The sequence below is a fragment of the Hemitrygon akajei genome, chromosome 21 (assembly GCF_048418815.1).
Source record: "Hemitrygon akajei chromosome 21, sHemAka1.3, whole genome shotgun sequence".
In the NCBI taxonomy this organism is placed as follows: Eukaryota; Metazoa; Chordata; class Chondrichthyes; order Myliobatiformes; family Dasyatidae; genus Hemitrygon; species Hemitrygon akajei.
This window is the reverse complement of record NC_133144.1, coordinates 3,280,865-3,293,943: the sequence shown is the minus strand read 5'-3', so window position 1 is coordinate 3,293,943 and position 13,079 is coordinate 3,280,865. Positions and strand designations below refer to the sequence as shown.

General features: G+C 43.3%; 1 protein-coding gene across 1 annotated transcript in view; it reads right to left on the bottom strand.

Annotated features, from left to right (window-relative positions):
* Nucleotides 1–3,959: 3,959 nt before the first annotated feature.
* fan1 (FANCD2 and FANCI associated nuclease 1) overlaps nt 3,960–13,079 on the bottom strand; it is a 41,666-nt gene continuing 32,546 nt past the window's right edge. Inside the window, exons 9-13 of the mRNA XM_073024737.1 lie at nt 12,865–13,000; nt 12,678–12,781; nt 5,264–5,458; nt 4,665–4,793; nt 3,960–4,560 (exon numbers count right to left, since the gene is read on the bottom strand). Of these exons, the coding sequence (XP_072880838.1) occupies nt 4,423–4,560; nt 4,665–4,793; nt 5,264–5,458; nt 12,678–12,781; nt 12,865–13,000 (702 nt within the window). The 3' untranslated portion in view covers nt 3,960–4,422. The remainder of the gene's footprint in view (nt 4,561–4,664; nt 4,794–5,263; nt 5,459–12,677; nt 12,782–12,864; nt 13,001–13,079) is intronic.

The following is a 13,079-nucleotide window of genomic DNA, read 5'->3' as shown; positions in this document are numbered from 1 at the left end:
TCCTACTTTCAAATCTCTTACTATCTTTTCTTTCAGTTAGTCCTGACGAAGGGTCTCGGCCTGAAACGTCAACAGTGCTTCTTCCTACAGATGCTGCCTGGCCTGCTGAGTTCCACCAGCATTTTGAGTATCTGTTCATTCCTAGCAGAGTGTATCGACCCATTTATGATTAACAGCAGTCTCAGTTATCTTCATTGAATCAACATGGGAAATTTGTGGGGTTGAGGATGAACCAACTGTGAGGAAGGATCCGGAAGCTCATTGTATAGCAGTGAGCTGTTAGCTCTGTATGTCTCCAGTAAATGTATGAATCCTAGATTCCAGATTCCTATTGAACATATGCTAGCTAGCTGAAATCGCACAAGTAGGCACTGAACTCCTTAGGTTTTACCATAAATGCAGCAGGATTGGGTACTAAAGGCTGCTTAGATCAGGAGAAAGGAAAGCGATGAGTTGGGAAATCTCTTGCTTATTAAATGCAGGTCGGTCAGACTCCGGCCCCAAACATTAACCAGGCTTCTGTCTTTCAAATGCTGCTCTTTAATAGAATTTGCACTTTATCCTTACTAATTACCAGCCCCTGGTGTACTGACTCTCCCCGGGTTACTGCCTTTTAACCCTTGTTAAGACATGCTCTGATAACTGCTGTAGTCCTTTTATAATCCTCCACGTCCTCCTGAGAAGCTATGGCTGAATTAAATCCAGTGAACTGGTGTGGAAGATTAATTCTGCTCCATCTGGAATCCACTGCCAGATTCTCTCTTAGTACAATCATAACATTCTTCACATCTCCAGAAACAACCTTGAAGTAGGTTCTGAACATTTAAAAAAGAGGAAAATACTGGACAAGCAGCATCTGCAGAGTGTGGTGGAGAATTTGGGCCTGGCCATTTTGCCAAACAGCAAAACCACCAAAAATTGTGTTTAACTCTGATCAGTCTTCACTACTGGAAGGAACTGGTTTTGTTAGTTTTAAATTTAGTTTAAATTCTTCCACAACACTGTAGTCTGCTTTTAAATTAAATCATTTGCAGCTTCTGATAAATCTCCTTACAGTAATTTATTTACAGCCATTTGCTCAGTGTTATTATGTTACACAAGGGGATATACCATTTAAAATACATGAAGCATTTATATCCTCCTCCTGTATCAGCTCCTGTGACAAAATCTCCAGCTAGATCTAGTCTGGAAAACTCAGTGTGAGGGTCCACATTGCCCTCAGCCAGAATTAAAATCAACAACAACTACCAGCAATATTTGAATAGAGAATGTGGTAGTGTTTCTGCAAAATGTTCATTAAAATCCACTTGCTTTGATGAGTTTTTGCAGTGTTTCATACCCCTTAGCTCGAGTCTTATGGACGTTATTCATAAATGACCATTTTCAGAAGCTCAGATGCAAAAAACCTGGGAGCTGTGCACATGCCTGGACAGAAGCATTACTGATCTGCTGTAGTTTAGGCACATTAACTCTCATACAGACCAGTAAATGAAATATTCCTGGTAGACTGTTAGTCTTTATTTGCATTTCTCTATTCTGCTATTTATTCAAGGCCTGCTTTATTTAATCCACATTTGGCAGGTGTTTCTGTGACTGAGGGTATTTTGGCTGTGTTGCATTGTATCTATCACAAAGTCTTTCCACACTTCAGCCAGAGTGCTTTATGTGAAGCAATAAATCCTGTATATTGGTGTAAATATCTTCATGGAGTCCATTTACTTCCTATTAAACAGTGAATACTACCGAACAGTGGGAGCACTGAGTCTACATTTTTAATTAAATCACATTATCTACCATCTATATCCCAGAATGTGTAATACAGTGGCCTTCAGAAAGGGTCCCAAACAAAACTGCAAAAGGATATGACAGCACACAGGATATCAGCAATTAGACAACAGACAATAGACAATAGGTGCAGAAGTAGACCATTCGGCCCTTCGAGCCTGCACCGCCATTTTGAGATCATGGCTGATCAATTACTATCAATACCCGGTTCCTGCCTTGTCCTCATATCCCTTGATTCCCCTATCCATAAGATACCTATCTAGCTCCTTCTTGAAAGCATCCAGAGAATTGGCCTCCACTACCTTCCGAGGCAGTGCATTCCAGACCCCCACAACTCTCTGGGAGAAGAAGTTTTTCCTTAACTCTGTCCTAAATGACCTATCCCTTATTCTCAAACCATGCCCTCTGGTACTGGACTCTCCCAGCATCTGGAACATATTTCCTGCCTCTATCTTGTCCAATCCCTTAATAATCTTATATGTTTCAATCAGATCCCCTCTCAATCTCCTTAATTCCAGCGTGTACAAGCCCAGTCTCTCTAACCTCTCTGCGTAAGACAGTCCAGACATCCCAGGAATTAACCTCGTGAATCTACGCTGCACTTCCTCTACAGCCAGGATATCCTTCCTTAACCCTGGAGACCAAAACTGTACACAATACTCCAGGTGCGGTCTCACCAGGGCTCTGTACAAATGCAAGAGGATTTCCTTGCTCTTGTACTCAATTCCCTTTGTAATAAAGGCCAACATTCCATTAGCCTTCTTCACTGCCTGCTGCACTTGCTCATTCACCTTCAGTGACTGATGAACAAGGACTCCGAGATCTCTTTGTATTACTCCCTTACCCAACTCTACACCGTTCAGATAATAATCTGCCTTCCTGTTCTTACTCCCAAATTGGATAACCTCACACTTATTCACATTAAATGCCATCTGCCAAGTATCTGCCCACTCACCCAGCCTATCCAAGTCACCCTGAATTCTCCTAACATCCTCATCACATGTCACACTGCCACCCAGCTTAGTATCATCAGCAAATTTGCTGATGTTATTTTCTATGCCTTCATCCAAATCGTTAACGTAAATGGTAAACAGCTGTGGTCCCAATACCAAGCCCTGTGGCACCCCACTAGTCACCACCTGCCATTCCGAGAAACACCCATTCACCGCTACCCTTTGCTTTCTATCTGCCAACCAGTTTTCTATCCATGTCAATTCCTTCCCCCCGATGCCCTGAGCTTTGATTTTACCCACCAATCTCCTATGTGGGACCTTATCAAATGCCTTCTGAATCGAGGTACACTAAATCCACTGGATCTCCCCCGTCTAACTTCCTGGTTACATCCTTGAAAAACTCCAACAGATTAGTCAAGCATGATTTATCCTTGGTAAATCCATGCTGGCTTGGCCCAATCCTATTGGGGCTTATGGACAGGCTGAGCTGCCTGTGGTTGACTGGGACCGACCGCTTCCAGTATTCTCAGCAGGTGAGGAATTGCCAAGTCTAGGATGTGATACTGAATGTTGGCACTTCTGCCATTCCCATCCATCACTCGATTTCTATGGAGTTTCAAGAATTCAACCCTATCTTCTTAGAATTCCCTGGCAATATACTGAGCATGCAGGTGTAGGGTGAGAGAGAAAAGATTTAAAAGCATGTGGGACAACTTTTATAAGACCATAAGCCCGTAAGATAAAGAAGCAGAATTAGCCATTTGACCCATTGAGTTTGCTCCACCATATCTGATCCAATTTTCCTTCTCAGTCCCAATCTCTTCCTCCTCCCCTATTCCTTTAAGCCTAACCAATCAAGAATCCATCAACCTCTGCCTTAAATATACTGTACATAAAGACTTGCCTCCACAGCTGCCTGTGTCAAAGAATTCCACAGATTCACCCCTCATCTCAGTTCCTCTATGGATTCTAAGGCTGTCTCCTCTGGTCTTAGACTCTCCTCCTCCATGACTATTGTAACAATGCTTTTTTTTTTTACATTTTCTATCTCACATTGTAGTTCGTAGCACACGTCTACTGCCTTCGGAGGTCTGTATATAACTCCTATTGGTCTTTTGACCCTTGCAGTTTCTACATGGTGAAGGCAAGTATGTATAGGAGGATCTAGTAATATTCTAGATTTTCTTTTACAAAAGATCAACAGAATTGAGCCGTATAAGCTTTTAGGTTATGGAACTGCTGTTAATTTTTATTTAAACATTTACACGTTTTAATGAGTACTACAGCCAACTGAATGAATGTACTGCATGAATGGGACTAACCTGGCTGGTAATCAGAACAAATTCTGTTTCCACCTCAAAGCATTTTGTAAAGCTGTAGGTTTCCATTCAGTGATCAGAAAGTGGACCATCTCCTCCAGGCTGCAGTGGAACTTGTAGGAACCAAATCCTCACTCAAGCCCTGAGCTGTCTCAGGCAGCTTGTCCCTCACTGCAACTGTGGAGTAACATTCACAGAAAGTACAGCTCCAAGCAGCTAAACCAATCTGATACTTGGACCTCACTTTACAAGGCAGTTTCCTGTACATCAGCTTGAAAAGCCCTGGAAGCTTTTTCAAATGTTCATCAGATATCTGTTGAAGTGTGGTGACAAAAAATCACAGACAGGTCACACTTACACAAAGTTCAGCTGAGCTGTTTTGCACGTGCTCCAACAGCACTAACATGGCAGACTTCAACGTCAGCCCCGAGTTTCCGCAGCCAATCCAGCCAGACGATCTGCTTGTTGGAGAGGCGGTCAGTCGGTCCCTTCACTTCTGCCAGCTGGGAGCCAAAGAGAAAGTAAAAGGAAAGAACTAACTTCAGGCAAGATCTTGACATCATGCAAAAGTGCCTTGGTGTGCTGGCCTCCCTCTCCCACAACTCACCTTGTATCGGAGGCTCTGGCTGTTCCAAACCACCAGATCAGGAAGACCCCCACGGCAGTGCCTCAGGTCCACAGCCAGAATCTTACAAATGCCACTCAGGAACAGACCACCCAGGCAGCTCACGAGGCTCTGAAACATCCCCACAAACAAGGCAGTTCATGATCACATGTTGAGCATTTTCAGTCTGTCATACAGCCCCACTATTGTAATTCTGATGGTTCCATTGTCTAAGGGAACTTTCATCTATCTGTCTATAGCTTTGGGGTACAGGAGCAAATGTTACTCTGCTCAAGAGACCATTTAGCCCAGAGTCCTTGCTGGCTGTTGGTACAGAAACTGCCTCATGCATGTTGAGACCCAGATTGCAATGCACATGCAAAAAAAAACCCACTTCCTGCCTGCACTCAGCCTGGATCTTTTGGGTAAAATTTTAAATTTGGGTCCATTGCTCCTCAAGTTATCTGCTAATGACAACAGCTTCCTTCTACTTACTGTCTTGTATAATCAAACCTTTCAACTCTTTATGACTGTCTAATGAGAGTGCAGTGTTGATGAGGATCACTCTGAACCACATGTACCCTAGGGCTCTGCCAATGTACCTGGGCCTGCTGAAGAGAACTGAAGATTTCCCAGTTAACTAATGCATTAGTTGTATCTTTGTGACTGTTCCACACATCAGCAATGAGTGTGTGCAGGATCTCCGTGGAGGCATCTTGCAGGAAGCTGAGCCTCAATTCAATAGGTTCCTTCCGTTGCCGATAGAAATAGTCTGTGTACAGATCCAGAGGACAGGTCTGAGTCACAACCATGGTTACATGTAATAGAGCACAGAACAGTTACATTAGTGACAGACCAATTGATTTGAAGAGAGAGAGAGCTTTACACACGTCAGGGAGAAGAGTTTTAAATGAAGCATTTCACAGGGATTGGTGCATTAGCGGCAGACCAATCAATTTGTAATTCACTAGCAGGAGCAAATGTTGGCTACTTGAGGAACTTGGGCTCAAAGTTGGTGTCCTAGAATCTGAGCTTCAAACACTGTGGCACCTCAGGGAGGGGAGAGTTACCTGGACTCTCTGTTTCAGGAGGTAGTCACACCTATTAGATGAGCTGCCTCAAATTCAGTCTGTGGTCAGAGACAAGAGGGTGTAACTGCGAGTGAGGTGGGTAGTGGGATCCAAGAGACAGTGCTGCAGGAGCCTCAGCCCTTGAGCTCGTCCGAAGGTCTGAGATTCTTGCTCCCTGTGTGGATGAGATTGGAGGCTGTGGGAAGGATGGGCAACCTATCTGTGGCACTGTTGTTCAGGGAGCCATTCAAGAGGTGGGAAAGAAGAGAAACTGGGGATAGTATAGTCAGGGGAATACACAGAGATCTCTGTCATAAGGATAGAGCATCCCGAAGGTTGTGTTGCCTGCCTGGTGTCTATATTCAGGACATCTTATCTGACCTGCAGAGGAACTTGCAGTGGAAAGGGAAATATCCAGTTGAAAGTGGGTTTAAATTCATGGGAAATTGGCACTAGTATTGGGGAAGGAGGGACTGTATAAATGGGACGGGCTCCACCTGAACTGTGAAGGGGCCTGGATCCTAGCGAATCACATAACTAGGGCTGTGCATAGGGCTTTAAACTAAATAGTAGGGGCATGGGATCAACAAATTGGAGATGTATGGATAAAGTAAAAAAGAAATGTGTGGATAAAGATAAAGAAAAAGCAGAAGATTAAAAAAAAGAGAAAAGTAAGAGTGGAGTGAAGAAAAGCCAAGTGCAAAAGAGTAGATGATCACAAGATTTTTAGAAGCACGAGTGTAACGGCACTTTACTCGAATGACTGCAGTATTCAAAACAAAGTCAGTGTACTTGTGACTCAAATCAGTACAAAGAGGTATGATTTAGTGCCCAGTACAGAGACGTGGTTGCAGGGTGGACAGCATTGGGAATTAAATATCCAAGGATATCAGGTAATACGGAAGGATTGGCAGGAAGGTAAGGGAGGTGGGGTAATACTCTTAATTAAAGATGAGATCAGGGCGATAGTGAGAGAAGATATAAGATCTAAGGAGCAGAATGTTGAATTCATTTGGGTAGCGATTAAGAATAGTAAAGGGGGGAAAAAATCACATAGGAGTTGTTTATCAGCCACTGAATAATAAGATTACATGAGCACAGGCAATAAACAGAGAAATATCTGAGACATGTAAAAATGGAACAGCAGTTACCATGGGGGACTTTAACTTGCCCTAATGCGTGGGTGAATCATGGTGGTCAAGGCAGTCTTGAGGAGGACTTCACAGATCCTGGGGGGACCAATATCCTAGCAGGGAGGTTTGCTAGGGCTACAGGGCAGACTTTAAACTAGTAAGATGGGGGGGCGGGAATCAATTTGAGGAAACTATGGGAGAGGAGGTTAGTTCACCAGTAGAGCAAGTAAGTAGACAGTGTGTGAGGGAGGAAAGGCAGGTGATGGAGAAGGGATGCGCTCAGCCCGAAGATGTAGGGGAGAAGAAAGAAAAGGATAATAAATTTGAATGCATTGTTAGGGATGAAAAGAGAGGAGGAGGTGGAGAGTATCTTAAATGTATCTATTTTAATGCTAGGAGCATTGTAAGAAAGGTGGATGAGCTTAAAACGTGGATTGATACCTGGAATTATGATGTTGTAGCTATTAGTGAAACATGGTTGCAGGAAGGGTGTGATTGGCAACTAGATACTCCTGGATTTAGTTGCTTTAGGTGTGATAGAGTAGGAGGGGCCAGAGGAGGAGGTGTTGCATTGCTTGTCCGAGAAAATCTTATGGCGGTGCTTTGGAAGGATAGATTAGAGAGCTCCTCTAGGGAGGCTATTTGGGTGGAATTGAGGAATGGAAAAAGTGTAGTAACACTGATAGGAGTGTATTATAGGCCACCTAATGGGGAGCGTGAGTTGGAAGAGCAAATGTGTAAGGAGATAGCAGATATTTGTAGTAAATACAAGGTGGTGACTGTGGGAGATTTTAATTTTCCACACATAGATTGGGAAGCTCATTCTGTAAAAGGGCTGGATGGTTTAGAGTTTGTGAAATGTGTGCAGGATAGTTTTTTGCAACAATACATAGAAGTACCGACTAGAGATGGGGCAGTGTTGGATCTCCTGTTAGGGAATGCGATAGGTCAGCTGACAGATGTATGTGTTGGGGAGCACTTCAGGTCCAGTGATCACAATAGCATTAGCTTCAATATAATTATGGAGAAGAACAGGACTGGACCTAGTGTTGAGATTTTTGATTGGAGAAAGGCTAACTTTGAGGAGATGCGAAGGGATTTAGGGAGAGTGGATTGGGTCAAGTGGTTTTATGGGAAGGATGTAATGGAGAAATGGAGGTCATTTAAGGGTGAAATTATGAGGGTACAGAATCTTTATGTTCCTGTTAGGTTGAAAGGAAAGGTTAAAGGTTTGAAAGCGCCATGGTTTTCAAGGGATATTAGAAACTTGGTTCGGAAAAAGAGGGATGTCTACAATAGATATAGGCAGCATGGAGTAGAGGAATTGCTCGAGGAATATAAAGAATGTAAAAGGAATCTTAAGAAACAGATTAGAAAAGCTAAAAGAAAATACAAGTTTGGTTTGGCAAATAAGGTGGAAGTAAATCCGAAAGGTTTCTACAGTTATATTAAAAGCAAGAGGATAGTGAGGGATAAAATTGGTCCCTTAGAGAATCAGGGTGGTCAGCTATGTGTGGAGCCGAGGGAGATGGGAGAGATTTTGAATGATTTCTTCTCTTCGGTATTCACTAAGGAGAAGGATATTGAATTGTGTAAGGTGTGGGAAACAAGTAAGGAAGTTATGGAACCTATGACAATTAAAGAGGTGGAAGTACTGGTGCTTTTAAGAAATTTAAAAGTGGATAAATCTCCGGGTCCTGACAGGATATTCCCCAGGACCTTGAGGGAAGTTTGTGTAGAGATAGCAGGAGCTCTGACGGAGATCTTTCAGATGTCATTAGAAACGGGGATTGTGCCGGAGGATTGGCGTATTGCTCATGTGGTTCCATTGTTTAAAAGGGGTTCTAGAAGTAAGCCTAGCAATTATAGACCTGTCAGTTTGACATCAGTGGTGGGTAAATTAATGGAAAGTATTCTTAGAGATAGTATTTATAATTATCTGGATAGACAGGATCTGATTAGGAGTAGTCAGCATGGATTTGTGTGTGGAAGGTCATGTTTGACAAACCTTATTGAATTTTTTGAAGTTACGAGGAATGTTGACGGGGGTAAGGCAGTGGATGTAGTCTATATGGACTTCAGCAAGGCCTTTGACAAAGTTCCACATGGAAGGTTAGTTAAGAAGGTTCAGTCGTTAGGTATTAATGCTGGAGTAATAAAATGGATTCAACAGTGGCTAGATGGGAGATGCCAGAGAGTAGTGGTGGATAATTGTTTATCGGGATGGAGGCCGGTGACTAGCGGGGTGCCTCAGGGATCTGTTTTGGGCCCAATGTTGTTTGTAATATCCAAAAATGATCTGGATGATGGGGTGGTAAATTGGATCAGTAAGTATGCCGATGATACTAAGGTAGGAGGTGTTGTGGATAATGATGAGGTGGGTTTTCAAAGCTTGCAGGGAGATTTATGCCGGTTAGAAGAATGGGCTGAACGTTGGCAGATGGAGTTTAATGCTGAGAAGTGTCAAGTTCTACATTTTGGCAGGAATAATCCAAATAGAACATACAGGGTAAATGGTAGGGCATTTGAGGAATGCAGTGGAACAGAGAGATCTAGGAATAACAGTGCATAGTTCCCTGAAGGTGGAGTCTCATGTAGATAGGGTGGTGAAGAACTTTTGGAACGCTGGCCTTTATAAATCAGAGCATTGAGTACAGAAGTTGGGATGTAATGTTAAAATTGTACAAGGCATTGGTAAGGCCAAATTTGGAATATTGTGTACAGTTCTGGTCACCGAATTATAGGAAAGATATCAATAAATTAGAGAGAGTGCAGAGACGATTTACTAGGATGTTACCTGGGTTTCAGCACTTAAGTTACAGAGAAAGGTTGAACAAGTTAGGTCTCTATTCATTGGAGCGTAGAAGGTTGAGGGGGTATTTGATCGAGGTATTTAAAATTTTGAGAGGGATAGATAGAGTTGACGTGAATAGGCTGTTTCCATTGAGAGTAGGGGAGATTCAAACGAGAGGACATGATTTGAGAGTTAGGGGGCAAAAGTTTAAGGGAAACACGAGGGGATATTTCTTTACTCAGAGAGTGATAGCTGTGTGGAATGAGCTTCCTGTAGAAGTAGTAGAGGCCAGTTCAGTTGTGTCATTTAAGGTAAAATTGGATAGGTATATGGACAGGAAAGGAGTGGAGGGTTATGGGCTGAGTGCGGGTAGGTGGGACTAGGTGAGATTAAGAGTTCGGCATGGACTAGGAGGGCCGGAATGGCCTGTTTCCGTGCTGTGATTGTTATATATATATTATATATGATGGCTTTCTTGACTAGCATGTTACTGAACCTACAAAGGAATGTGCTATCTTAGATCTGCTCCTGTGCAATGAGACAGGTAAAATTAGTGATCTTGTCATTAGAGATCCTCTTGTATGATTGAATTTCTCATTCAAATGGAGGATACAATAGTCTATCAAAAACTAGTGTATTATGCCTAAACAATGGAGACTACAATGTGATGGAGGATTTGGCTGTGTAGACTGGGAACACAGGCTATATAGTGAGACAGTTGAGGAACAGTGGAAGACTTTCAAAGAGATTTTTTACAGTGCTCAACAAAAAAATATTCCGGTTAACAGCAAGGACAGTAAGGGTAGGGAGAGCTAGCCTTGGATAACTGAGGAAATAAAAAGGCAAAGTTGCCAAGAGTAGTGGGAAACTGGAAGATTGGGAAAACTTTAAAAAACAACTGCCACTAAGCAAGCAAAAAAGGGAAGCTAGATTATGAAAATAAGCTAGCACAAAATATAAAAATGGATAGTAATAGTTTTTATAATTACATAAAGCAGAAAAGGGTGGCTAAAGTGAATATAGGTCTCTTGGAGGACAAAAAGAGAGAATTGATATTGAGTAACGAGGAAATAGCCAAGGCTTTGAATGACTATTTCGTGTAGATCTTCATGGTAACATGCCAAAGAGAGATGTTATGGATGCGACGGGAGGCGAGGACCTCGATACAATCACTATTAATAAACAGGTAGTGCTGAGCAAACTTGTGGGCCTGAAGATAGACAAGTCCCCTGGTCCTAATGGAATGCATCTTAGGGTACTGAACGAAATGGCAGAAGTTGCAGTAGAGGTTTTGGTGAACTTGGTGATGATTTACAAAACTCTCTGGACTCTGGGCGGGTACCGATGGATTGGAAGATGGCAAATGTCACGCCACTGTTCAAAAAAGGATTGGTTAATTAATAAAAAGCAGAGAGTTGAGACACATGGGTGTTACTCTGATTGGCAATCGGCGGCGAGCAGTGTGCTGCAGGCTTGGTGCTGGGCCCGCAACTGTTCACAGTATATATTAATGATCTGGCAAAGATGACCAGGGAAGACAAGCCAAACACCTACTTCACCACCCTGTCTATCTGTGATGACATTTTCAGGGAACAACATTCATGGGCTTCCTATGTTTAAAAACACTCTCCAGGACCCTGACCTTTATTGTTTAAGACCTTCCCTGCTTTAACCAATCTACACTTCACATTGCGAGTTAAGTTCCATCTGTCATTCCCTGGCCCGCTTTCCCAGTTCATCCAAAAATCTGTTTTAATCTTAGATAATCTTCTTCACTGTCTACTATACTATCAATTTTGCTGTTACTCATTAACTTATTAACCCTATTAACAACACTGCTATCCATACTGTTAACATAGATGACAAACAACAGGGAAACCTGGTGTCAATCCATGTGGTATATCACTGGTCACAGTCTTCAGTCTCAGTGGCCCCCCTCCCCACCTACTTCTTCGGTCCGAGTAGCCCCCCCTCCCCCACCCACCTACCCCTTCGGTCCGAGTAGCCCCCCCTCCCCCAACCACCTACCCCTTCGGTCCGAGTAGCCGCCCCACCCCCCACCGTCTCCTTCCATCAAACCAATTTTGTATCCAACTGACTGGCTCACCCTGATTCCATGTGATCTCACCTTCTGGAACAGCCTCCCAAATGGGAATTGTCAAAAGCCTTGCTAAAGTCCACGCAGACAATATCTTCCATCCTGCTCTCGACACTCTTCCTCATTACCACTTCAGAAAAACAGTCAACTTTGTGATAATCATATTCTCCACACACAAGGCATTGGCCACTCTTTATTAGTCTTTTTGCTCTCTTAATGCTGGTAGACCCTGTCCTTCAGAATTCTTTCTGCAACTTTCTCACCACTGATGTCAGGCTCACTGGCCTGTAGTTCCCACCTTCTCCTTTCGCCATGCTCTGGGTTTTCTCAAACCTCACCTGTGGCTAAAGATTATGGAAATTAAGACACTTTCAATTCCTCCCCAAGCTTCCCACAACTTCTTTTACCCTATCAGCCAAAGCTACTGTTTTTGCACCCGTTTTCTACTCCACTACTACTACGTCGAGTCAGGCCTAGGGGACCAGTGTCGGGCACAAATGCCTTACAAGGCGCAAAACGAGACTGTGTGACGTGCCACTCCTCACACAGACAGCAGGTGGCTGTTGGCTCACAAGGAGTTCATCCGCCTTTTGACAGGTTTTGTTTTTAATCCTGCTGGGTGCCTACACATCCTCCTCCCTGGTTAACCAAAGTGCGCCAGGGGGTGTGCCAGTTGAGTTGCTGACCTGACCCGAGACAGGTAGTACTGGGCTACATGGTGCCAGTAGCAAGGCAAGGCCTTGATTTGACACACAAATGTACTCCTATCATTTGTACTCAAGGGATTTGCTTGAGCCCAGTTGTCTACACCTGACACACGTGCTCAGTTTGAATGAATTACTCTATTCCTTTTCCTGCTACACCAACTTCACACACAAATATTCAATGTCCAGCCCAAAATAACACACTTCAGCCAAGTACCTGGAACGGACTACGGAAAACATCAGGGATTCCAGGCAGGAAGATGATTTCCCAGAAGAGAAGTCCAAATAGTGTTAAAAATGTAGCTCCTTCACCATGGATCCCTGTACAAACAGAACAAATCACTGTGGACTATGTAGACATTTCACTAACAATAAAAGCTAATAAAGGTTTCTGTGGACATTACCTTGATCAAAGCCCTGCTGTCGATAGTAGGCCAGTGAGACTGCCTCCACAGAACAGATGATTGTGGAATCAGCTTGCTCCTCCAGCAGAAACATGGCGTTACCCATCCCTGGGCAAGTCCGTCCCTTTATCATCACCTGGAATGAGCAAAACAGTAAAATACTGCACTGACAGAGTCCAGGAAAGGGCTTTGGCTCAACGGGCTTAGACAGAAGC